This window comes from Hippocampus zosterae, chromosome 17, assembly GCF_025434085.1.
Source record: "Hippocampus zosterae strain Florida chromosome 17, ASM2543408v3, whole genome shotgun sequence".
Taxonomy (NCBI): Eukaryota; Metazoa; Chordata; class Actinopteri; order Syngnathiformes; family Syngnathidae; genus Hippocampus; species Hippocampus zosterae.
Window position 1 is genome coordinate 5,430,605 of NC_067467.1, and position 27,933 is coordinate 5,458,537.

Genomic DNA, 27,933 nt, shown 5'->3' on the forward strand with positions numbered 1-27,933 from the left:
GAATCATCTCAAAATTTTCTGGTCTCTGTTCCTTTATTAAACAGATGCTCACCCGTCGGGAGCGCGCCTCGGTTACAGATGCGCACGCGCGATCCTCGTTCTCACCAGCCGCGCGCGTGCATCCGAGACCCCCCGCCCCCCCAACCACCACCCGACCCTCCTCAACTGTCATTCAAGAGCCTACCAGGGGTTCGGCTGCAACACTTCCACGGGGAGGAAACTCCAGAAAAATACTAACGGAGGACCGCCACCCCGCCTCCCCAGCCCAGACCTTCCGCGGGAAACGAGCGCTGCTCTCCGGTCATCAACAGATCGGCGAATCGGTGGTCCGCGGACGATGTGGAGCAGGCAAGACAATGCGGAGGCATGCATGTGAGCGAGCATGATCGAAGCATATGACCGACTCGTGAGCGCCGATATCGGCTGTAATCGCCGCGAAAGGTCGGTCCACCTCCGGAGCAAAATGAATACATAAATAAATATAGAAATAAACGAGGTGGTTCCGTTCAGAGCGTCAATATGACCCGAACATCATCACCATCATCATCCGGCACCGTTGTGACGGAACGGGCCCGCGGGGATCGTGGCACCGCTTTTACGCGACAGACCACATAGTGAGCGACCACATTGTGTGAAGGAAGGCTGACATGGACAAAAGAAGAGAAGGGCTGTGAGAGAAAAAAAAAGAAAAAGAAGAAAAAGGGATAAAATGAAAGGAGAAGAATAAAAAAAAAACTAGCAGAGAAAGTCCGGCAGATCTTCAAGTTTGGACCGAGCCAAGTCCCCAAAAACCTCGTCCTCCTTCTTCCTGGGCTTCTTCTTGAATCCTAAAGGATCTTCACAGACTCGCACAGCGGTAAGCAACAACTTGCTCATCATTTTACCAGAAAAATCAGCATGAGGCTAATTTATAGATACATGGTCACATTTTTGCGTGTCGGTGTTCTCGTGCACGCGCCTTTTACCGCCGTGGCGCGCACACAAACGCTTGCATGCATACGAGCGATATTTATTTCAAATTCTGAATCATTTCTACGCCGAATCGTTTTATGTGACATTTGCACACATGAATGGATGCCTGCGACGACTTCTGCTGTGCACGCGCGTCTTAATTGGAGCCCGTGCACGCGCAACGCCAGGCAGTTGTTCAGCCAGATGTCATTTTTTTCACCTCTAAATGGGAAACGATGCACCTGAACGTTGCATATTTTGCAGTGAATGGAGCAAACTTGTCCTTTTTCTCATATTTTGTTTGATCAATAATATAAACATATTTGGATGCATTAAAATTTATCAGCCTTTGTGTAGAAGGATGAGAAACTCCTGGTGGTTTGAAAAGTATCAAGAGTACTGCACAGAAGCCTGAAAAAAAGAGGGGAAACGATTTTGGTGTTGTTTGGATAAATATGAAAAACTAATGTGAATTTTGTTTGCGAGGAATTACATTAATTATTTACATCCGTGGTTTGAAAAGTGTGAGCGCTTTCATCAAAGGGGGAGCGCAGCAACTTGAAAGAAATAAAAGCTGAAATATTTACAGGTTGAAATATGATTCGGATTAGGACTTGTGTGACGCAACCGGCGCTGAGAACAAGAAGCACAATATCAAACATTCTTTTAAAGTAATATCAATCTCTTATTGGCAAGAAAAATAATTATTTCATCATACATGATCTTTTTTTCATCTTGGCTCTCACGTTACTGACCCAAGGCTCGATTCCCGCCGTGCGTATTCTCCATCTCATCCCTTTTATGAAGCCAACCACCCCCCCCCCTCCCCGCCGCTGCTTTCTTCATCCCACCATCATTCAGGGCAGTTAACCGGCAAAGCGACCTGTAACCTGGCAGCCTTCAGCGCGACGCCACGGCGGATGATTTTGAATGATGATCCGTGAGCATCAAATATGATGACTTTCCTCCCCACGGCTGCGCAAAATGAGCATGATCTATTTATATTTGTCAAAAAATGGGATGGCTCTGGCCTGGTGACCAGAAAGCGGGACCGTTACGCCGCTCGCATCCAAACTGGGTGAATGTGATGTGTTCTTCCTCAGCGCAGAGCGCAAATTGCACAGTACAGTGAAACTCCTCTACAACAAAACCTACATGGGCGAAAATACCCTCTAGTATCTGTGTGTGTGTGTGTGTGTCTACACCTGAGATCAAATTTGCTACAGTGAAAAAACCCCTGTTGTGAAAAAATTCTTCCTGCAAACATGATTTCGTTGTAGAGGAGTTTCACTGTATTGAGCGCATACATATTTCCACCCATGATGAGTGCATGCATTAGCAACATATTTTCATTCATCATATGGCATGAGGTGCATACATAAGATGTCACCGCTCAATATTAGGCTGTGGAGCATCCCTCTGCTCATCTGCATCGCTCTTCCGGCACATTGCCATTCCGGCAAAGTGCTCCATCGCGGTGGCCCGATGACCTTTGTTGTATCTCCTCCTTGCACTGGCAATTGGGGGGGGGGAGGAAGTAAGGGAAGGGGGAAGTGGGGGTTGGGCATTGGACACCTGCACTGAAGAGCGATGAGGGCAAGATTGTGTGTGGCAGCACCGCGGCTGAAGGCAAAGTGTTCAACATTTCTCCTCGGTCGCAGCCTTGTGAGTGGAGTTTGCGTGATTGTGCGTTTGGGACGAATTCAAACCCGAGCAACATTTAATTGGAGCAGGGCATCGATTTGTGTCGAGGGATTTATAGGAAATATGGTACATGGAAAAAAAAAATCACTATCCAGCATGAGTTGATGTTTTACGAGAGTCTTAATAACTTTCCACCATTTGTGAGAATCCATACGAGTCTTGATTTTTCTTGATAGTTAAAAGCCTGAATGACGCTCTGGGGTGGGGCGGGGGGGTGCGCAATTAACCGATGCGCCATTCGTAACCTTTTGAAGCGCACAACGCATGGCGAATAAATCTCACATGGAGCAAAAGGAGGGGTGTGGGAGGAGGGCGTTTTCATTCATGTTTCTTTCAGCTTTTTTTAATTTGTGCCTTAAAAAAATATTCCCGCATTATTTTGAAAAGATCACATTAATGCTGTAATTGATTTTTTTAAAAAAAGATAATCACATGCAATTAATCAGGCTTTTGCGGTGATGGTAGCTGCTTTGTGCAACACCCCGCGGGGAGGCTTTTTAAAGTCAATGACACGCTTCGACGACGTCTCTTCGCTATCGTTGGGCGCTTTGAATGCACTTCCTGTTTCTTTGCAGTCGGGAATGTGTCACGTGCAGTCAGTGGAGGGTCAATGACGCACCAATCTCAGCGCTTTTTCTGTGAATGGCAGGTGTTCCTGAAGATGATAATGATCTACTTCATGTACCAATGATGTATATCCAAGTTTTGCAGGTTTTTTTTGTCCAAAACACAACCAAGAAAGATCAACAAAATCCAGATGAAGGGAGTTTATAAAAAAAATAAAAATAAAGCAGGATTACAGCGGTGCCATGACAATAAAAACTAGACAGCGCTGAAATGCTTTTGCTGTTTTGTACACCAACTCAAACAAAATATGTGGTCCGCCTTCTAGTTGCCGAAAGAGTCAAATTGATCATACTAATTCAAATTTAGTGAGATGCATGTGTTTTACCTTTTGAAATATTTATTTTCTTGTATTTTCTTTCATTTTTAACACAAAATATTCATACCGAATACTTGCGCGTGCTACTTTGATTTTGAAACCTTCTAAGCTAACTTCAGCTAGGCCTCGACTAAAATAGAGGGTAAAATAAAGACAAAGTTTGCATAAAAAGTCAACATTTAATGATGCTACCCTCTCTAAAGGAGCCATTGGCGACGAGCCCAGAGTGCTCCCGCTGCACCGTTTTCTTTTTTTACGTGTTTCTAGTATATATGCAAACAGGGCGGCGAGTAATGTGCAATATCAAGGTATGATGTTTATATCTGCTTTGGCAGGCGTGTGCACGCAGCCAGCGTTAATCCTCAGAGTGCGACTTGCTGAGGGGAAACGCCGTTTAGATTCCTGCCAATGAGTCTGGATTCCCTCTGACTGCGCGTCGCTCTGCCTTTTCGGGTTTGCCAGTTGCTCCGCAGCACGTTAGAGTGGCAGCAGAGGGGATGGCGCTCGACGCTTTTGGCCAGTTAACCACCTCAGAAGCCGCGAAGAGGTCATGCTGTAGACGGGCATCCGCTTTCGGGGCCTGAAGATAACGTTCGGAATCACGCGGTGTTGTTCTGGCTTCCGGCTTGGCTTTTTTGTTGCGTTGTGCCTTCAATTCAGGTCAACAAAATGTCATGAGCCCGTTTTTACAAAGAGTAAAAAAATAAAGATTCTTACTTCAAAAAAGTACAAAATCTGTTTAAAAAAAAAGAGTTGTGTTGGGTTGGGGCGGACTATTTCTGGGATAAACAAACGATCTGGCACGGAAGTTTCGTCAAGGGGATAAAAAGGCCTCAATTAGTAGCCTAACGCTGTTGTGAAAGGAAAGCTATTGGCGGCTGTCCTGACATCAATTCAAAGCAGGTGGCAGTTCTGTTTTCTAAAGTTGATCATGACTAAGTGCTCTGTTAGAACGTTACATCGTCTAGGACGAAGGATGACCGCAGAGGGAAAAGATATACAGTACAGTACTGTACCAAACATAGGACCCAACTGCTGCCCATGCTGCGCCTGTTTAAATATCACCATATGAGATATATACTGTGTATGAGTGTTTGTGTGTGTGTGTGTGTGTGCGTGTGTGTGTGTGTGTGTGTGTGCATGTGTGTGTGTGTGTGTGTGTGTGTGTGTGTGTGTGTATATATGTACCTTACATATTGCATATTTGACAATAAAGCTTGACTTGACTTCAGATGGTGATTTTTAAACAGGCACAGCATGGGCAGCAGTTGGGTCCTGTGTGGTAGATATAGCCATAAGCAAGTATCAGGTTGAATTCGAACCGGTGGCCCAAAAAAGACAATTGGTCTTCCGTCTGGCATTTGTAGAGAATGGATTTGTCCTGTTCAGAGGGTCTGAAACAGGTTGGGTCCGGAATATTACATTTAAAATCAAGATTCAATATTTCTGACCCAAAAATCTTGATCAGATAATTGGAGCGGAGCACAGACACAATGTGTCTAAAACAGAATTTAAGAAAATTAATTTGTGTGCATGTGTAGCACACCTAGACCGCGTACATCTCGATTGAACTAACTTTCACCGGCGTAGCCCGTTTCACGCTAACGCTAAAATGCTGAGCGCGTGCCGATGAGGCGGCGTGTCACCTAGGCTTGGCTCATCGAGGCCAAAATGGGCATCGTAGCAAATGAAAGCAGTTGCGCGGCAGGCACCTTCCCACTGGGAATGTCACTGTAACGTAGCGGGATGGACTCAGACGTACATACGCAGCACGCGCACACGCCCGTGCCGGATGCAGTGAAGCCCGTTTTTACGCTCCAGTCATTGTCAAGCACGCATATTCAAAGCGATATGTCCAACTCGTGAGTTGGCGCGCGCTGACACATTTACATACTGGCTCGGGCCATCGCCGTGATGCGGGGTGACAGGTCTTACGCCACTTCCCCTTGGGGGTCTGAAAAGCGAGGGGCGGGGGGGGGGAACGACAACAACGTGACAGATGAGCGTGAGTGAGGTCTTTCATTCAGGGTCAAGCATGGACAACAATGAACTTCATTTGCTCCTAAGCCGCAGTCAGTAGACAGCAGTTAACGTGGGGGAATATATGTTGTGACTGCGCAAGATTAGAAGACTTGATTTCTGACTTGCTTAACCCAAGTAATGATTTGACGAGCTCGATTTATTATTTTTTTGCCACAGTAACTTGGGTCTTTGGGCTGGGCAATTCATCGAAATATAATCAAATTTTGAGTTCAGCGTCTCTTGTATAGCAAGGGTGCAGATCTAATGGATGTTTCTCTAAGAGTGCAGGTGGAGATTTTAATTTTAATTTTTTTTGCTTAAAAGATAAACAAAAGTTAGTATCAAAGGGAAATGAGGGGGGGGGATGCTATAACACTCGTTAAAGACACTCGTAACATTTTTACGCCCGTTTTAATGTCCTCATAATACAATTTATAGCAGTTTTAATCGCTCGGGAGGTCCAATTGTTAGCGCATTGACTCAGTAGAAACGTTTTTACATTACAAAAGAGAAACGACACGTCGGTACGAGGATGCGTTGGCCGTGTTGCGAATACTTGGGCCGTCGTGGGAATACTTGCAAATTCAAATTGAAACTTTTCAGTCATTTTCAGTTCTTTTCTGTTATTCTGCCATTGGTGTCTGAATTTAATTTACATTAATATCATGAAAATTGTTTGCTTTGACGCAGCTGAATTTTACCGTCAAACTAAACATAAAATAAAGCAGATGACACTTTGTGTATTTCAAACAGCCACATAGCAGCACGCATCAGACGACAAGCGCTTCCGCCTGATTGGTCCGCATGTGGTGGATGGGCGGGAGTTATCCTGCCATCCCCCTCGCTCACCGTCAGCTTCCCGGCGGAGCCGAGCAGTCGAGTTCAAAGGCCGCGGGGCCGACACCTTGTCACTGCCTTGCCGCCGTGTCGCCTCGCGCGGGGGTTACGGGTGAGAGTGGGAGGTTGGGGGGGGGGGTGCGCACACGTGGGTGCACACAGTCACACCGAAGCAGTCGCACAACCGAGTGCACAAACGCACGGAATGCGGACTTTCCATGTGGAGAGAGAACAAAATTTGGCTGTTTTTGCGGCTCGCGCAGCGGTGAGTCACTGCTAGCGAATGCACACATTACTCCCATTTCATCAGCTCCATGTCAGACCCCCCACCGCTATTCCAACGGCCCCCTCTGCTTCTCCTCAATCCGAAAGGTCACGACCTCTATTTCTGGGTCACACGCCATCAGTCAGCCCAAAGTAAACACTTGACTGTTGACGGCATCCTCGCTTCCTAATTGGCCGGATCCGCGACGCACGTGCGGCGTCACTGTAAATGCCGGCAGCTCTTCGCATGTCTCGCTAATTCTACTCAATGGAGCGTCTACAAGGGGGGTTGCACCCATAAAAATAGCAAGGAAACACGCATAAAACACGCACGCAAGTGTATGCTCAGGTTATTTTTGTCCCTCTGTTCCATAAACAGCATGTGCTTACCCAGACGTCCTCGGATGTTTATGCGTCTTCGTATGCAAAAGTGCCCCCGGGGATTGAGAGAAGGGCAAGTGCATGCAAACAAATTTCTTTGTGAACTCGTCTTTTGTTTTTGTATATTTTTTTTTCTGTAATGTTGTTTTTGTATATTTTTTTCTGTAATGTAATAACGTCTTTCTTGTATTATCGCAATTTATTTGTTCTTTTAAAAAAATGGCAAAAAAGGCCTTTCTGTAATATCATGACATTTTTCCCCGACAATTAGTTTTTAATTTTTCTAAAAAAATACAACTGCTTTCACAGCAATAAGTATTTTATTTTGTGTCTGACCGATTAATTTAATTTAATCAGGCGATATTAGCACTTTTTTAAAAAATCTGCAAATGTATTTGGGAGGCCAATTTTTGCTTTTGTATTTTTCTTTTTTTATTTGTTTTTTTTTTTACACATTACCACCAAAACATTCAAATATGACCTGTCCCCACAAACTATTTTTTGCCGATTTTTCTCTCTTGTAAAGTTAATTTTCAAGAGTGCTACTTACGTTTTTTGCGGGGAGACGGGAACGGATTAAGGGCGTTTCCATTCATTTCAATCAGGAAAGGCGATTTATGAATCCCTCATCTCGAGATACCACTGTACAAATATCATGACACTGAAATTGAAATTCCTTCGCTGACTAACGATTCAAAATGAAACTGTCAAAGAATCTGCTTGGATAAGGACAGACTGTTTAGTTAGTAAATTGCAAAAACCGAAGCGCCGCTTGGACAAGTATCCGGTTGCTTCATTTGTCTCCGGCCTATTACATCATCGGCATGCGCCTCGTCACCCAGGACAACCTTCCTCCTCCTCCTCTTCCTCTCCTTCGCCTCTGTTTATTGTCCCGCAGTCACGGCTAAACAAAGTAACGTTCATACATGAGCGCATTTCCCTGGCCATGAGGCGTCAAGACGATGCGAGCCGAGGCCCTCCCCAGTGCGACGGCTTGGACAAAAGGGCTGCCGGCTTGGTGGCGCGCGCAGATGCTCTCGTGCCAGCCGGCGGGCTGAAAATAATAATAATATGAGACTTTATGCGCGAAACAATACAAAGCTGGGAAAAAAAATGAGCAGAAAGGAGCAAAGGATGAACTTGACATATGCGTGCTTAAGGCCTCACTTGAAATAGCTTCTTTCTGCATATTGTTGTGCCGGGGCCTGCTGGTGCATGCGTGATGAAATGATGCGCTTTTCTACTTCCAGGCTCAACCTAACCAAATGGACTTTTTGGCAACCTGTTTGGACCTCTCTTCATTCATGCAGATAAATCCATCGGTCCGTGTTTATCTCTTAAAAAAAAAAAACACTCGGTGGCAAGAGCCCACCCCTATTTTCGCTCTCTGCTCACCATGGAGAGCACCACTTGCACTCTCCGTTTCACTTTTTGTCACCTCTAGGTTCTTAAAGGTCGATCTTTTCGAATTTCCGCCCAAGCGACCGAAGCGCACTGCAACATCGAATATAATTCACCAAATTAATGCCGGCGTCTTTGCAGTTGTGAACCTTTGATGTGCTATGATTTTAACCCTTTCCTGCACAAATAACGATAACCTGAAACTTGAAAACCTGATAAGCTGGCCACTGGAGTAGCCGCTGTCCCTGAAAGGGTTCGTGTCATGAAAACAAGCCCACTTGTCATGTTTCAGTTGTTTTATTTGTACTTTATTGCTTAATCATCTTCTCGATTGAAACAGTATTTTAGTTGGCTATTTGGACTTTTTAAAATGTATATATTTTATTATTATTTTTAATTCCTTTTGCTGGCATTCCTTTCCTGTGAAGATGTTTCGTGCGGTCTTAGTGGAACCCTGAGATAACAGGCTACAAACGTATTCAGGCTGCGGTGTCTCAAGAACGCATTTCACAAGGCGTTTGCTGTAAACACTCTTTCAGGATTTCCTCCCCCCAGGCTGGAATAGATTTATCCGGAGTTTAAAGCGGCTTGTTTCTTTGTACATGACCTTTATTTGGATGCTAAAAAATAAAAAAATGTGTTCTTAAGAACCTCCGTGACGATCTTAGTCACACTTGTTGTGCTGTTTGGATTATGTTTTAGCAAGGGCAGATTTCCCATTAAGGAAAACGTAAGCAATAGGCTGAGCCCCCCCCACCCCCCACCCTCAACAAATGTCTCATAAAAATGGATTAGTGAAGTTTTCTTTGATTTTAATCCATCATTATGGTTTAATTCTTGATTCATCCATTTGAAAAAACATCGAAATGTTTCATCTGACAAGATTCTTTTTCGGGGTAGCATCTTTGCTAGCAATAGCTAGCAGCACCAAGTGCGTTGCTGGGCCCAGTTTTAACCACGGTTGAAGATTTGTGTCAAACTAAACATAAAACAAAAGTAACAACACTTAATGTATTTAAAACAACCATATCGCTAAGCTTCTCAGTCTGCTAAATTAATGTTGATGCTAAATAGCATCCATGGTGTGGTGCGTTACAACTCTTTGTCAGTGTACTGCAGCACATGAATGCGGACGTACCCGACGATGGGTTCGTGTTGGGCTACTTGGATGACGCCCCTGAATTTGAAAAAAAAACATTTTTTGTTTCGCACCCCCCCCAAAAAAAAAATGTCAGCTGAGCAGAATGATTAATGTTGCACAGCAACCGTAGGCTGTGACATCTTGGAAGCCCTGGTGGTCCTCCTTTCGGCACTCGTCTTCTTCAGAATTCTCAAATTCAATCGCTCGCTTCCGTTTTCATTCGCCCGCCATCTGCTGAGTTTGGCGGTGACGTGGAATCAATTGTTAATGTTGGCGCCGACTTTGCTTCGCCGTTTTTTTTCCCGCTCGCTGGCTGCTTGCCTTTTGATCTCTTTCACGTCCAAAAAAGAAAGCGGTCAATGGTGATGCGGGGTTCTGTGAAATAACTCACGCGGAAGACGGCAGAGGCCACCCTTTAAAAAAACTGACGTGCCAAGTGGCAAAAGCAATCAGTTGGCGGCTAATGCTAATAACTGAGGCAGCACCGGATGCCTTTTCATTGGGAAGAATGAGTCGAGTTAAGTGGGGTGGGGGGGAGGAATGACCGTCACAGCTCACCTGTTTTCCAGGTTTGGTCATGTGACGTTCACAAGCTAAGCCCTGTGATGTCATTTTCAGTCGACAGCGAGTGGCAAAATGGCCACCCCTTGACGTCGATAAAAACAGAGTGGATTTTACTGCTTAAGTCATATTCCACAAATTCAACATGAATCAAATTGCAATTCGACTGGCGGGGGTTCATAGACCAAATTATTGTACTTTTTTTTTTTGAAGTGACTTGACTGCCCCTTTAAAATTGTTTTGAGAGGGGAAATAAAAATGTAACCGCATGAGTGTGTCCGTCCTCTTAAAACCGGAGCGGCTATGTTCAGTATGAACCCATCGCTTTCAAAATCACGTTAAACAAGAGCGCACACCCTGCCACCATTGAAGGTTTCTTTGATTGACGCCAAATAAGGTTCACGGTGTTCTTGGAGCCTTTTTTCAGACGGAGGCATAACCAGTAAGCGTGTTTAAAAGTAACAGCACCCATGAAAATAAACCTTGACCCGAGTCCTTCTCTTTATCCACTCGAGTGAGCGAGGTGAGAGCGCTGATGACCGGTGAATGAAAAGCGTCTGAGGACAAACGTATTAGCCTCGCTGCCCCTCTACCAAGGCCGCCCGGCCGTAAACCCGCCATGTCCCCGTGGCTTTTGTGAGTGCAGAAAGAAGGTCAGGGCCGAGCGGGCACACTTGTTGTGTTTACAATTTGGAGCAAAGGAAGCGGGTATTTGATACGTGAGATCCTGCCGGGCGGCTTCGTGGCTCGGGGCGGTGAACGACGGCTTTTAGAAGGAAAAGATATGTTTGCTTTTTGTATTTGGAGCACAAAAGAGACTGACCCTGCTTTTTATGCACTAGTTACATCTTTGAATGACTGCTATTTATTTATTGAAATGAAATCCAAGCTTCCGCCGCTAACATTGCGCAGCACATTGACGACAAGATGGACAAAAGTGATTCGTTGGTATTATAGCAAAATATTCAAAATGGAAAAATCATTTCATTTTAAAAATGACCACTGTAAAATGTATTTTAAATATGTTCACAATTCCATTATTTTTCTCTGCCATCCAAAATAATATTAAACACTTAAAAAAATGTGGATTTTATATAATCAACTGATTCATTCAACATATCGGTAATTTCCCCCACCTATGCTGAAAGAAATGTGCCCATTTTCTCTTATTACCTACACGATTTTACAGACTGCTTGTCTGGATTTTTTCAGATACACTTAAAATAATAATCCAAATTAATTCAAAGCAACCATTTTTGTTCATTCAAAAGAAACAGTAATATCTACATATTCATACATTTGGAATTTAAAATGGAACACATTCAAAGGCAGATTTTTTTTTTCAAACAAAGTATTTTTTTTTAATGTTTTCTCCAAAATGAAAAAGCACTGTAAACCTGAATTAGAACTAAAAAAAAAAAAGTGAGGCAATAAATTGAGTAAATTTTTTTTGAGTTGGTGAATTCAAAAATTGTAGTTCTCTGAACTTCAATGTTTCGATGATGTCCAACTTATATTTTTTGATAGTTACTCTAAAGCTTTCAGTTCTCACTCAATTGTTCTACGTGACTTACAAAACATAATTTCAAAATTTCAAAAACAATTTCTTCCTCACACAGGTAGCATGTCGGAAATCGCAACAGTGCTATTGTGGCGATCTGAGAGTATTCAGTCATAACTTGAATCTAGAACACCGGCAGAATTGGTGTCTCGAACGTACTTTTAAGGCAGCCGTCACTTGCGATCTCCAGCAGTTTATTTTACTCATTTAGCAAGCTCCAGCGTTTTGTTTTTAGCCGTAACCAGTCATGTGAAGGAGAAGAGCGGTTTGACGTACGTCAAGAGTGACACAGAAGGATGTAACGGAGAATCGGGTCGTTTTTCAAAATAAAATATCTGTCGTATTCCAAAATAAATACAACTGAATTAATGTAAGTTCTTATTGTACAAAATGCCTCGCGGACGGGTACCGGTCCACGGACCGGCGGTTGGGGACCACTGATCGAAGGTTTCATCAGTAAATGATGGGCACAGTTCTAACTCTACCACCTCTTTCAGCTCTATCAATACCGCCCATATCTTATCTCCCTCTGGTACTACATTGCCAACAAGCAGTGGAATGAGTGTGAGAGTTGCATTTTCATGTCCATTACCTCTGATTGAAGAAAGAAACACTTTGGGAAGTGGCCGAGGTCGATCCACTCAAAGTCCAGGTTTTTTTTGTAACACTAACTTTTTTTTTAAACCATACATTATCATTAAATAACTTCAATTTTATGACATTAAAGTTCATTTATGTTTTGGGAAATGCATAGCTGCAAAAATTATATTCAATCAAAAATTATTAATAGTACAAACCACTCATAAAACGTAACAAGTTCCACCAACTTGAAATATTTAAATCAAGACTACATTTTGTAAAAAAAATAAATAAAATAAAGCGTAATGTGTATTCAAATCTTTTAATTAATTTGAACATTCGGGTTGACAGTGCAGTCAAGCAAAAAAAAGCTGTTCAGACAATCGGGAATGTTGGCAGAAACATTCACCCACACAGCAGCTACATGTCATATTAAGGTTCTTTTTGTCATCCACATGAATTCTTGATCATCTGCGGCTCCCAGAGGAAGTGAATAATTCAGTGAACATAAATGGCGACGCCCACCAGGGTGTTGCTGCCTGCCCGCTGTTGCCCCGCCCACTCCCACTCAACGATGCCGTTAGTAATTCACACCGACGCAGACATGGTCTCAGTGGGACCCGCAGCTGTGCGCAGACCTTCGGTGGGAGAGACCATGAAGATCTGGAACATATTCACTCAAAAAGGGATCAAAACATTCAAGTTGAGAGAACATTTTTTTTTTTTTTTTGGTAACTCGAAAGCTTTTGAGTAACAATATCAACAATATAAGTTGGATATAATCAAAACAGCTTGAATGAAAAAAAAAATAGATTAATAGCGTTTTTACTGATTTTAATGTGGTTCGGGGGGTTATTTGAACGATGAGTAAATTGAATCACAAGCTTGGTCACAGGTCCCAAGTTAAACGCGGAAGTCAAAGTAGCACCGTGTTAAATTTGTCACACCTTCTTTTTGAAAGGCAACCCCCCCCCCACACACACACACACACACAAATGCAGTGCCGCTGTGAGCAAGATCAGTCACTTGCAATGTCCTGCTTTTGCCGTTTTTTTTTATTTTTGGGGGTGAAAGGCAAACAATATCACAGTATTCACGTGCATGTATTCTTTATCCTCTGTAAAGAGTGACTACGATTACTGCCGTACCGAGAACCGGGTAGAGGAGCTGAGCCTGCAGTACACTATATTCATATTTCTGTTTTATACTCTCCTAGGTGGCTAAAGCGCATAGAGCAGAGTGAGCACGAATGCGTTCCAAAAACGGTTTCACTCTTTTTGGTAAAATATCCAAATGACGTCAGCTCGTCGTCTTTTCCTTGACGTCCTCCTGGCGGCAAAGGACGAATGATCTGACATCTGGAGCGGTCGCTCCTCCAAGATGCCTACCGTAAATAGCGCGCCGCCTAACCGCAGGGCACAAGCCACATTTCATTACGCAATCCTAATTAATCTCCGCAGGAAGCCACGCGTGCGTCTAATTGATTGACTCATCGCCACGGCCGCGATAGACGTCCAGACATTCGCGTTGCGCTAAGTGCCAATTTCACGCTAGCTCGGGGCGGCCCTGGACGTTGCTGTATGGCGAAAGTGAATTGTCAGGTGCTAATACGAAGTCGGCGCTAATGAGGCGGCTGTTAATCAGTCGCTCATTAATGCTGTTGTATTTAAACCCTCAGGGGACATTGCTGGGATTTATATTCTATTAAGAAGTTTGATTAAATGTGTCGCAGGTTTGCTTTTGTCGCGGGCCAGTCTGAAGGCAAGTTGGCCTTGGGAGCCAAATTACTCAAATTTGTTAGCGATGATAGAATTAAGATTAAATAGGCCCTCGAAGAGAGACACTTTGGGTCATTATTTCAAGTCGGCTCATAGTTGACCATTTCTAACCGTAAAACTGATTGGTTTGTGATTTAGTCCTTCTTTTATTAGCACGAGTATGCATCCTCCGGCAGAAAAGAAGCCCCTGACCTTCATTTGTCAGAATATTGTAGATTTTTACTCTCAACGGTTGTTTTTCAACAGCACCTGCTACTTAAATTGCAAAGTCCAGCACTGGGCAGAAGGGTAACAGATTTTCAGCGTGGCTCCCGTCCACATTAATATTCATCAAGTATTTCAAGTTAAATTCATTTCACCCCCTTGTAATGAAAAGAAAAGCACAGAAACACCCTCAAAGCCAAACAAGGCCAACGAGAAAAGTCCTTCTGAAGTCTTCGCTGATAAGCGGCGAGTAGAAAAAAAAAACTGGAAGCTTCTTAACACATTGGCTTCATAGACAATATGTATATCAGTATCGAAAAAAATCAGGAGTTATGGTTGGTGGGTGTGAGCATACGTGACCTCCAATGCCGGCTGACACCAAACGTAATTCAGCCTCGGTGACAGGAAGTGCATACGAGGTGTAAAAGCGTCCTTGATGGATGAGGAGGAAGCGTTGGGGAGTTGGGGGAAAGCCAGCAGTTCGCGGCAGCGTGAGTGGATTGGTTGGGGGGGCGCGGTGGGCATAGTGAGGAGCACCTCACCCCCAGGACGAGGGGAATCGTGTGGGGTGGCTGGAGGGGAGGGAGATACGAGCAAGCATGAATGAGAGCCTCGTGTGAACACAGCGGCCTCCAACCGGCCGTGGATGCGCTCGCTCGTCTCATTAGACACGTGATTGTGTGTGCGTGCGTGCGTGTGTGTGTTTATGTTTCTACGCCAGACCAAGTTTTTCGGCCAGGCACACACTCCCTTTAACATCCTGAAAACGGCGGTGCGTCCTCTCACCTCTGGGGCATGACCTCATTCAAAAAAAAGTAATAATAAATAAAATTAAATTAAAATACAGCAGCCTGAATTCATTTATTTTAATGGATTTTGAAAATTTACGCATATTTGTTCCTGATTGTAAAGTGGCCGTGGGTGTCTTGAAAGGCGCTTATAAATAAAATGTATTATTATTATTATTATACCACCTATACAAAATATGCATGTGAGGTGCAGATATGATTTTTGTCCGCTTGGGGTTGGTATCCTCACGCTCTACGCTGTCGTTTCTGTGACTATGAATGCGTGTCGCGTTAGAAGGCAGGGTCCAGCCTGTTGAGTGACGTCGTCTTTTTTAAAAAACAAGCTTTTCCAAAAGTTTCATACCTGTCAACTTTTCGGCGCGCCAACCTGTATAAACTACCAAAAAAATCCTTATAACATACCAAAGCATTTATATGTCAAAATAACAGCAGAAAAAAACCCCACAAAATTTTCAATAATATTTATTGTAGATCTCCATAATACAATGTCTGGTTAATGTCTAATCATCATTCTACTTAGTGGCATTACAGTGTTGTATTCCTGCGTTACTTTTTTTTCACCAACTCCAAATCATTTGGAGTTGGTGAAAAAAAAAAAACGGAAATTTTCAGAATCCGTATGATTTGTGCGATACAGCCATATACGTAAGATTCACCACAAAATCCGTATGGCTAAACCGTATGAGTTGACAGGTATGAAGTTTCGTAAAGCCTATCGCAAAAAGAGAAGACAGGCTGAGCGGCAGTGAACAAAGTGCATTTTGGGTACCCGACACGCACACCCCACTCCTCCACACGTACCCCTTCGCTTGGGAATCCCGGTTTTATGCTAATGCTAATGCTAAAACTGGAGGCTGACAACGCTCCCTCTCCTCGCCCCTCCGGTCCGCCGCATCACTCTGCAAACATGACCTGGCCTTAAAACATACACGGGCAGAACCTTAATGGCGGAGTACCTATTGTCGACAGGAGGGGGGGGGGGTGCCTGTGTAACAATCCCCAAAGTCATCTCTCATCATCGCTCTTTTAGACAGCAGAATGGCCCCTACAGTGTGGATCGAGGCGGAGAGCTGCAGCTGCTACATCCACGCACACACACACACACACACACACACACACACGCGCATACACACACGCCCCTCCCTGTTTGCTTTGCTTTAATAGCAAGACTGATGCCATTTAAATCTTTCGCTTCAATTCCCGGGATGCAAATGTAGCTGCATAAGTGGGTTAGTCAAGTCTCTCGCTGACACACGGTAGGGATTCCAGAGGAAGGAGCTGGTCAGTTTAACGCAGGATGCCAAGCTCCCATTGATTTTTTTTTTCTAAATCACCAGATTTTGATTGGAATCTTTTTTTTTTTGTCGTGTTCCGCAGGAATACTTTAAAGTCTGCATTAGCATGACAAATGCCCAAACACGCACATCCGGCAGGCCGGCTAATAATCCACGATTATGCCAATTACAAAAGTAAATGCAGTGCCTTAAAAGCGATGCGCGGATGACATTAGGTTTGATTAAAAATTCAAACGAGGCCATAGACGGAGTTTCAGACGGACTTTTTGTCGTTTTGTTTTTCACCATGTGTTCATTGAGATACGGCGTACTCCTCGACAAACGTTCTCCTTCTTAGAATGCCGTTTTATTTTTTTGCACACACACCCCCCCCCCCCCCGCCCCTGACAAAAAAGTGAGTTATCTCCAAGAGTGCAGCACAAATAAACTCCCTCAACTTTTATTTATTTATTTTTTTAACGGGCAATCCCATTTCCATTGTTTGCTGTTTACAGCAATTAAGGCTTCCATAAACACAGCACCATAAAACAACTTGGCTAATAAACATGTGGTGCGTCGTAAAAAAAAAAAAATGCACAGCCGCCCCGAAAAAGGGATGCAAATTCACAAACATGCACGCTCTAATCCCACTTTAATCCCCCACCCCCACCCCCCCACCCCCCCACCCCAATATGCCATTTCACCGCATACAACAGCGATTGGGAGGCAGGTGCTAATTATGCATATTTGAGATGATTTAATCCTCGATGAATTAAATCGTCGCTAATCCTCGTCCGTGCCGCCGCCCGTGTCTCGTCATGAAGGTGAACGGAGAATCCGTGTGATTTGACGGTTTATTATTAGCATGCTAACGGGCTAGCGGAAGACATGCATGAATTAAAAACACACACACACACACACTCCTTCTGCCCTCCAAAGCTGTCACCAAAGGCAAAGGTACTCATGCACGTGCGGACACGCGTGCACCTTGTGCAAGACACATCAGGGGCACATCTCATTCTGATTCTCTCGCTCTCTCGCATTTTAGGGACAGTAACTGTAATATTAAACATAATATCGATACAACTCTTTGGAAAATATAGAAATAAAGTCGAAATAAAAGAGCTGTTTGGCTGCAGCCTGGCGACGCTCGACAATTTCCTCGGCGGGCAAAACTTCCGGTGAACTTTGAGATTTGACGAGTCAGAGTGAAAAATTGGATTTGAGCTGCAATAGTGGTCGCAAAGTCAAAATGGAAATGGAGACATTCTTGCTGCTGGAGGCTGTAAATTTCCCAAGTGTGGGACATCATTCATTCATTCATTCATTCATTCATTCATTCATTCATCTTCCGAGCCGCTTGATCCTCACTAGGGTCGCGGGGGGTGCTGGAGCCTATCCCAGCTGTCTTCGGGCAGTAGGCGGGGGACACCTTGAATCGGTTGCCGGCCAATCGCAGGGCACACAGAAACGAACAACCATTCACGCTCACACTCACACCTAGGGACAATTTAGAGCAGGGGTCACCAAACTTTTTGAGAGTGAGAGCTACTTCATGTGTCCTGATTGTGTGAAGGGCTACTAAATTGATACACGTCTAAAATAACATTTGTACAAATTACATTTAATAATATTAGAACGTTAGCTAGCTAGATGTATACTGTAGCTAGCTAGTTAGATAGCTAAATAGGTGGCTATAGAATCTATAATGCTGCCCATGTTTGCATTTTTAAATCAAAATTTCTACGAGCAAATCGCAATCCTAGCACTGGCGGGCTACTGGTGTGGTCCTCACGGGCTACCTGGTGCTCGCGGGCACCACGTTGGAGACCCCTGATTTAGAGTGTTCAATCAGCCTGCCACACATGTTTTTGGAATGCGGGAGGAAACCGGAGCACCCGGAGAAAACCCACGCAAGCCCGGGGAGAACATGCAAACTCCACACAGGGAGGCCGGAGCTGGAATCGAACCCGGTACCTCTGCACTGTGAAGCTGACGTGCTAACCACTGGACTACCGGGCCGCCCATCTTATTTATATATTTTGTAAAATAACACAAAAAAACCCACTGGGTTAATGGCGGTGAGCTCTGCCAGAACAGTGACCAAAAAAAAAAATAGATTCTACATTGTAAACTGAGATTGCAACATTGAAACATTTGAAATTCGATTAGGAAGTCTTTCATGACTTGCCTCAAACGAAGCCATCATCACAGCAGGCCGCGAAAGCAGACTTGAGCCGGAGTCACATCAAAAGGATGCAAAGCCATCAGATAATCGGCAGATAATTAGCACACGAGAGTCAAATCTGAGAAGCAAATCATCTTCAGCAACTTCACATGGATGGAAGTCCCCCCCCCCTTCCTGCAAATTACTCCAACATGTGCTGCCGCCTGTGGACTTTGATTGACACCAGATGAAGTTAAAGAGGATTGCCCGGGCCGGAATGTGTGAACGGCGGAAATAAGTAGCCGGCCAGAGATAGCGCGCGGCCCTAATTTGAGCCACCGGCACTAGTGAGTGGATTTAGACCAAATCAAACGAACATCACTTTATTGTTGCCGGCTCTGCATAATTAGCAGTGGAGGATGAGCGGAGGGGGTTTGCAGTTGGTGGCGTTTGAAAGTGAAGAGGAGGATTATGGGTTAGCACTCACTGGACTGGACGCTTGACATAAAGCATTGAAGTCAAGAAGGGGCCTTTCTGGAGACTTTTCCAACTGACGTCCTGACATGACTCAGCGGCCATGCGGGTCAACGCAAAGCGACGTCAAATATAACAAGCAGTACGGCACAGCGGTACTTTGAGATACAAGTTTTCCAAGATACAAGATTATTTGGTTGATTTTTCGCTTTTACGAGATTATTTGGTTGATTTTTCGCTTTGACTTGAGAGCAATAATTTGAGACACAAAATCGATCGTTACTCTCTTTTAATGAAGTTCGATTTTATAGAGTGCTGATTTTTTTCCCACCCATTAAAAAAAATGCCACAAATGTTTCAATGAAAAAATATTTTCTGGTTGACATGCATCGTGGTACCCATCAAAAAAATTTTGGGGGTGTGCCATCATGCAGGGGGCGGGGCCAATGGGCATCTACCTTTGGCATCCACGGCCTTTCCGTTGACGAAAATGTGCTTACGTTCATGGACGTCGGTGATCGATAATAGACGGTGTTGCCATAGTAACCATGAAAAAGTAACTTGGTTACTTGACTGACTACTTGTTTTTTTTTAAGTAGTTTAGTTACTTGGCTGATGACTTGGATGTCATTTCAAACAATAAGATTTGGCCTCCCTTTGACCCTTGGCCAAGGCAAAACTCCCCTCCCCCTCCACCCCACCCAGAACCCTTACCCTGGCCCATCCCGCCTCCGCTACCCCGAGCCATGACCCACTTTGCGGGAATGATAATAATGATGGAGGGGGGGGGGGGGGGGGGTAAGCGAGCGTCCATTGTTGAGTGCCACAAAAACGCTCTTCCCTCCTTCTCATGCCGCCGCCTTTCGTGGCACCGCACAAGCTTGCACTCGGGCGGGAGCGCCACAAGCGGACGGATCGTTTGCTTTGAGGTGACGGCTGAACGATGGCGGGGGCACGTGGAGGAGGAGGAGGTGGAGGAAGGAGGGAACAAGTGAGTATTATCGCGTTTTGCTTCTTCTTGCGGCTCACGGAGGGCTTTTCGTGTCGTGTTTCGTGGAGTCCAAGGCACAGATGCTGGCCCCCCACCCCACCCCGTCCCCCCTCGCAACATATGGAGGCACTTTTTGCCTTCGGACTGCGTTAATGAGGCAACTTTGACTTTCCTACTAGGCGCACGTGCGCCATCCGTATCTCTTAGAAAAGGACAAACATGTTTTTCGGTGCACAAGTTCCCAGCGTCGGGTCAGCTAATTTCTTTCGAAGTTGATGTTTGTTTGCGTTTTTTTAAAAAATCATTTCAATCCCCTTTTTTGTACATCCAGCTGATGAGGCTTCACGAATGCGTAATCACGATCGACGCTGATTATTTGAAGTCTTTGCACATGTTTGCACTCACTTGAAACGGGGGGGGGGATAAATAGTATTAAGAGCTGAGATGTTTATCGTCATAGGAGTGCTCTCGGGATACTTTTTCTTAGAGCGGGTCAACTTGATTTATTTTAATTTTTTTACAGTCCGTCTTTGAAGTTTGGCTGAGAAAGTGCATTGGTGATTTTTGCTTTTCTACACGTAATAAAAGTTGTTTAAAGTTGACATTTCATTGAACCAGAATTGAAATGGAATTGTTTATCACTATATGTATTTCTTCAGTTCTACCAAAACATATTTAAATTTTGACCATTTAAAATTTTTCACTTCAAGAAGTGGTTAGACCGCATCATCTACCGAAACAGAAATCCTTCAAAGCGTTGCCACGGTGACAGCAGAGCACCCGCAGTGCGATGATAATAATTCGATTAATATTGAGTCAGGGAGTAGTTTGTGTGAAATAGTCACATATTGTCACACCTCGCCCCCCCCCCAGCCCAAAAAAATACAGACAGCTCTCAGAGTGGCACAATCGATGCAAACCAATAATCTACATATTCATTCCATTCTTAGCTGTGTCCGTTTTTGATTGTGCAGGTGTACCTAATGAAGTGTCCGGCCAGCGGGCACGCGCCGAAGGAACAAACGAACGGAAAGCGAACATGAACGAACGCATTTGAACGTGAACAAATTGTTGTTCCTCATAGCTTATTAAACATCATTTTGTCAAATACGCTCCGCATGCCCGAGTCAAGTTCAAGCGGGGGCTAATGAAGCCGTTAGCCTGGCATGGTCTCGTTAGTTTTTTTTTTTAACAAGCATTTGCACCGCGTTTATTACCCGCACTGCCCCTCAGCTGCCCGTCTATTCATGACGTGAGCGCGCATACATATGTACATATTTCTGCATGTAATACAGCCTGGCAGGCATTTGAAATATTTAACTACACAAATAGTTTAGCAGCAACAACCCTGTTTTTTTTTTGTTTTTTTTTAATACGCAAGCGGTCTGCAAACTTATGTGCCACTATGGCCTCTTCCTTGACTGGCCACCGCTACACTAAGTCAGGGACAAATCTGTCATGTTTGGGTTTCATCCTGAGCGAAATAAACTCGCCAGTGGCGCGCTCTCCTCGTTACCCACCTGTGTCGTCACGCTGACTCAGTCTAGGATCACCTCCGCTACGCCACGCTGACCCAGCGACAACCTGTTTGTGCATTCCGAAGCCCGCGACATGTTCACATTACTGTGAGAGGACCGCGGTAGCTGTTGTGTTGCGTTTGTTGTTCTTACTTTTGCCTTGCTGACTCACACCGCCTCTAACTTGACACGCTGAGTCAGCTTCTTTAGCCGCCGACTGTCCCCACTAGCTCACACAAACGCAAATAGGATGTGAAAGCAAAGTGCCAGGTTGTATGAAGGGTTCAGAACAGCAGGCGAGCATAAATGGTCGCAGCGCCTCCTTTGGTCAGGAGGTGCAATGACCCAGGACACTAGTTGATGTCTAAGGCAGCGTTTTTTAACGAGGCATACATTTTTAAATACATATATAAATAATTCTATTCCTGAGAAGAAAATAGTGACCTTGTAGGGGAATGTGTTGGAATGACACAAATTAGGTTGGAAATAAATCACGCGCTGTGCCTGTCACTGTTTCGAATGTGACAGCGGATAGGAAAGATTTGCATAATTTGAAAACGCGGCCATTTTAAACACATCAAAGCGCCAATTGCCTGCCATTCGATGCCGGTCCTAACAGTCACTGTGTGCGCGCGGGATGCGGCACATCAAAAGAGCCGTTTAACCTTTTGCGGCCTGCAGTATAAAAGACAATTCATAAGGCGTTATGGAAAGACGATGACGGACCAGTATGGATTCTCCATGTGTGTGTGTGTGTGTCTCACAATTCGCAACTTGTAGCGTGTCCTGGCAGTGCGAGCCGAGGGAGCGCACACGTAAACGATTCCTGACATCTTCCTTCCAGCGGCATCCCGGCCGTGTCCTTATACGGTCACGGTGATGGATGCACACGCTACCGTCGCAAGCATTCTTGAAATACATTCCCTCACCACCTCTGAATGGAAGCGAGGACGTTAAGACAGCGGGCTTTGGATCGTGCCGCACTCCAGAAAAGCGGCAAATTTCACAAAACGGATGTGTCATGATGAGAAATTTAGCCCAAAAAAAAGAGGCTTCAATCTGTTTGTTGCCACTCACAGTTGAAGTTTAATGTCAAACTAAACATCAAACAAAAGAGCCTTGTGTATTAAGAAGCCTTTAAGCAATGGATAATTGAACACAAATGGTGGAGCAACACATGTAGACAGACATCTAACACTACTTATGAGGATATATTCTTCTTCCTCTATGAAAAATAACTAGTGTTAAACAATCTTCGTGATCCACTCATGATTCTGTCATGCGGGTTACATTCCAGACCACAACCTCAGGAAGTCAAATCTGCAATAAAGAAATCATTCACCCAAGAAATATTATTTGTTGCTCACAATCATGCCCAAAGCTGTACATGATAAAATGAGCATACAGCCGTACCTGTAGGCGTAAAAAGCAGGATTGAAGAGGTTTTGATATTTAATAATCTTGAGCAAAAACTAGACTCAGGTGAATTATTTCCTGTTTTAATTGCTTCTTCTTTCAAATTTGCAGTGTCATTAGTTCCTCGCAGTCATCAGCCCTGTTTGGTTTTGATGCTTTGAGGTTGAACCTCTGAGAGCACCGACTGGTGTATTTCCTACTTGAATGCTTCGCTAAGCTCTCAACCTGCTGGCTAAGAAAGCGGACCCCGGCAGCCCCTTTTTTTTTTTTTAAATCCCCGCCGCTATTTAGGATGGGATTTTCCTTGGCACTGCCGCTGGCAATAAACTGTGTCCTCTCAGGGGAAAAGAAAACTCCTGCGGCGCTGTCATATTTTGCTCCTCCAAAGGCATCCCGAAGGTTGCCGTCGCCGTTTCGATGCAGGTTTGATGCTTTGTATCTGACACCTGCTGATGCGGCTGCTTCGGATCGGAGAACCCCGAAGCTTTGAAGTAATCCGCATCGTCAACACGTCCCGCACTTTGGAGACATCGCCTCGCACAATGACATTTACCTCTCAAACTAATACAACTCTGAGAGCTCGCGAAAAGGATTTATTTCTTCTTCTTCTTCAAAAAAAAGCTAGAAAGTCTGAGTGTGCACGTGTGTGTTTGGGGGTAGGAAATTCGCGACTTGGATTATTTCCTCTCTCCCTTCTTGCCGCTGCACGATGGTGTTTTTTTTTTTTTTAATAGCGATATCCTCTTTCCAGCAGTGTTTAATTCAGGCATGTCCAAAGTCCGGCCCGCGGGCCAAATCTGGCCCGCGGTCGAATTTCATCCGGCCCTCGGCCCCCTGTCATAAAATCAGTGCCGTCTGGCCCGCAGGTTGGGCGCAATGGAACACGTGTTGCATTGACTGAGGTCTTGTCGACTGGTGAGTAATGTTTCATAGAGTACTGCTTCCCTCTAGTGGCTAAATGAGTAATAGCATTCACTAAATGAGTAATAGCATTTAGACACTAGAGGGCATCACTCACGAGTTAACAAGACATCACTCCGTGTTTATATTGACTGATATGTCATATTTCAAATTCCTGTTTCAAATGAACCAAAAGAAATTCTTAAGATTGTTGAAATTAAAATAAAAATGGAAATGTGAAACAGACTGGCTTACTAAAATTTGTTGAACAATATTGTTGTTCAATGTAAAGAATGTCAGCCAAGGTCGGCCCCCCGACATTTTACCACATAAAATCTGGCCCCCTTGGCAAAAAGTTTGGACACCCCTGGTTTAATTCCTTTAAGAGGCGACTTGACAGCAGCCTCAACGTGACACAGAGCTTTTCGGTGCATCCTGTTTATGCTGCAAGAAGCAACAGATCCCATAAAGGTTTTGCGCTGGGGGTTGGGGGGGGGGGATAATGATGGAATTATGACTTCACCTCTAAAAACCTCTTAAACCAGGCAGAGTCAAACTTATTTTCAGCACTGGGCATATTTAAAGCTACTATGGGGCAACGTAAAAATCTTTAGAAATGAAAAATCCAGCTCATCGTGTTGTTACTTAAATGCAATTGAAGATGCACATATTGTCAAAAAAAACTGAATTTGGAATCAGAAGTTCGGGATAATTGTGGCAAGAAAATGGTTAAGGATACAACAGTTTCTGCTTCCTGAGAACAGGTCTGGTAAATAAATTTCTGTTGAAGCTAATGAGTACCAGCCAATTCTAGACCAAGTCTGAAAAGACGTTCCAAAACGTCATTGGGAGTGAATGAGTTAAAAGTGAATAAAATTGGCCATTTGTGGATTCTGCTAATATGAAACGAAATCAATGTAGCAGCAATAAAAATAGACTTGATTTTACTCTATCGGGCCAAAGAAAATAATCTGCCAAATCTAATCTGGCCCTCGGTCTTGGAATTTGACACCTGCGTCTCAACCGAAATGAAATGATTCAAATTGCTACTGAGAAATGCGTTTGAGTCAACCCCATCGCGGCGTCTTTTCAGCCGCTATTGTATAACCTCGGCTTCTGTGGCATCGAGCGGTCCTGACAAGCCTTTCGCGTTAGGTTAGCGCTAGCATTAGCGGTCACTTTATTGGTCAGAGCTGCGTGTTTGTTTACGTGCGGCAAACGTCGTCGCACACTCGAATGAGTAGACGTTAAAGTACAGAATCTGAAATGCTCCAGAGAGTGTCCTCATTGGTCCTCACGCTATCGTCTTTTTTTTTTTCTTCCCGCCCCCCCCCAGAGTCTGTGAACAGGTGAGAGAGGGACACTGTCTGCCCCACTGTCCAGCGACACCATGAGCTGGAGCTTCCTCACGCGGCTGCTGGAGGAGATCCACAACCACTCCACCTTCGTGGGGAAGCTGTGGCTCACCGTGCTCATCGTCTTCCGTATCGTCCTCACGGCCGTCGGGGGGGAGTCGATCTACTACGACGAGCAGAGCAAGTTCGTGTGCAACTCGGGGCAGCCGGGCTGCGAGAACGTCTGCTACGATGCCTTCGCCCCCCTCTCGCACGTCCGTTTCTGGGTCTTCCAGATCATCCTGGTGGCTATGCCGTCCCTCATGTACATGGGCTACGCGGTCAATAAGATTGCGCGGCTGGACGAAGCCAAGGGAGGAGCCGGGGCCGCGGCGGTGAGAACCGCCGGGGGAGGGGGTTACACGCACAGGAAGCCCAGGAAAATCTGCTTCGGGGCGCGACAGCACCGCGGCATCGAGGAAACGGAGGAGGATCACGAGGATGATCCCATGATCTACGAGGTCCCGGAGATGGAGCCTCCTAAAAGGCCTCGCGATCCGCTGCAACCCACCCCCCGACCCAAGATCCGCCATGACGGCCGCACGCGCATCCGAGACGAGGGGCTGATGCGGATCTACGTTCTGCAACTGGTGACCCGCACGGTGCTGGAGGCGGGCTTCCTGGCGGGTCAGTACCTGCTGTACGGCTTCCGCGTGACGCCCGTCTTCGTGTGTTCGGGGAAGCCCTGCCCCCACAGCGTGGACTGTTTCGTGTCGCGGCCCACGGAGAAAACCATCTTCCTGCGAATCATGTACGGCGTCACCGTCCTCTGCCTGACGCTCAACGTGTGGGAGATGCTCCACTTGGGCATCGGCTCCATCTGCGATATTCTACGCCGCCGCCGCTGCCCGCCTCCGGATGACGAGTATCAGCTGGGCTTGCTGGGCACCAACGTGGCCGGCGAGGGCTCGGTCGGCGCCGCCGGACCGGAGGCGGGCTCCGAAGGCGACGCGGGCGGCGACGGACCGGCCGACTACGTGGGCTACCCGTTCTCCTGGAACACCCCGTCGGCGCCGCCCGGCTACAACATCGTGGTGAAACCGGAGCAGATGCCCTACACCGACCTGAGCAACGCCAAGATGGCGTGCAAGCAGAACCGGGCCAACATCGCCCAGGAGGAGCAGCAGCAATTCGGCAGCAACGAAGACAACTTCCCCACCGGAGGCGAGGCCCGCGTGGCGATCAACAAGGACATGATTCAGCAGGCCCACGACCAGCTGGAAGCCGCCATTCAGGCTTACAGCCAGCAGCACCGCGCCGAGGAGCACCTCGCCGACAGCCAGGACGACAAACCCCAGAGCAACATTATCCAGACTCAGCCTCACAAAGAACGCAAGCACAGACTCAAGCACGGCAAGGGGGGCGGCGGCAGCGGCGGGGGCAGCAGTAGCAACAGCAGCAGCAGCAAATCAGGGGAGGGAAAGCCCTCGGTATGGATTTAAATCAGACTCCGGTCAAAACCGACAGTGCCTTAAGCGGGTGTTCCTAAACCTTTTGGCTCCGGGAATTCCTTTCAGGGGACACATTTTTTCCAAGGGCCCCTTCGAAGGGGGTGTCGGCCCGCTTTGCCGATTAGAACAAGAACACCTGATGAAGCCCGCGACGCTATTCAACCCCGGAGAACCCACAGGGTCAAATTTGGCCCCTATAAATCCTGCTATTCAAATGCTACCCTTAAATCCCAAAGGGTCAAATTTGGCATTGAATATTTGGGAAAAAAAACATATTTTGGTTTTCGGTGAACATATAGCAGTCATTTAATTTATAAGTCATCATTTTCCAAAGAAGAAAAGGGTTCTTGGGTTCTCCAGGGTTAAAAAAATTATAATAAATCAGGCCGTGTGGAGTATTAGTGTTGAAAAAATGTGTGTGTGTGTGTGTGTGTGTGGCGGGGGGGGGGGGGGGTTATGACACCCTCATGCCAGTAGGCGGCACGAATGATAATAATAATGATGGGAGTGGCACCTTGAGCAACCGGTTAGTACGCCCGCCTCACAGAAGCGCAAGGGTTCGATTCTGCTCTGTCAAGCTTGCATGTTCTCCCCGGTGCCTGCGGTTTTTCCCCGGGTACTCCGGTTTCCTCCTCCATTCCAAAAACATGAGATGGGTGGATGGGGTGCGAATGTGAGTGCGAATGGTCATCTATGTGTGCCCTGCGATTGACTGGCAACTAGTTGAGGGTGAGCCCCGCCTACTGCACGAAGACAGCTGGGATAGGCTTCAGCACACCCGCAAACGTCATGAGGATAAAGCGGATTAGAAAATGGATGGATATGGATATGGGTATTTCTTTAATGTATTCAGGACCTAATCCATTCAGTGACTACAGATGAGTAGCAAGAGTGTTCAAATTTATTCCAGCGCCGACCTCTGTTTAATTGGTGATGGGATCATGAGCAGGTCTGGGGAAAAATGTGTCCCCCCCCCCCCTTCCCCAGAGCCAAAAAGTTTGAAAACTCCAGCCTTTGAGAAATCCTGCGAGCTGGACAAACTTTTTATTGTGTACGATATGATGCAGCTGACGCGTTTCGTCTGGGCTGTTATTGTCAAACATTGTCACTCTTGTGTCGCATTCCCCTAAAGTTTGTCCTCGTTACCTGCCTTTTTGGAAGGGGGGGGGGGGGTAAATTACCCAGTGAGGTCACAAACCGGATCCTAATCCGA

At 45.6% G+C, this 27,933-nt stretch overlaps 1 protein-coding gene and 1 long non-coding RNA gene across 2 annotated transcripts; one reads left to right on the forward strand and one right to left on the reverse strand.

Moving 5' to 3' along the window:
• The first annotated feature begins 92 nt into the window (after window positions 1–92).
• gjc1 (gap junction protein gamma 1) lies at window positions 93–27,902 on the forward strand. The gene is made up of 2 exons (XM_052048645.1): window positions 93–856; window positions 25,212–27,902. The coding sequence occupies exon 2, from the start codon at window positions 25,266–25,268 to the stop codon at window positions 26,709–26,711; it is 1,446 nt and encodes a 481-aa protein (XP_051904605.1). The 5' UTR covers window positions 93–856; window positions 25,212–25,265; the 3' UTR covers window positions 26,712–27,902.
• Window positions 20,343–21,931, reverse strand: LOC127589493 (uncharacterized). The gene is made up of 2 exons (XR_007959419.1): window positions 21,563–21,931; window positions 20,343–21,022 (listed from the first exon to the last, which is right to left on the reverse strand). It is a non-coding gene; the product is annotated as an uncharacterized LOC127589493 (long non-coding RNA).
• Window positions 27,903–27,933: the final 31 nt, after the last annotated feature.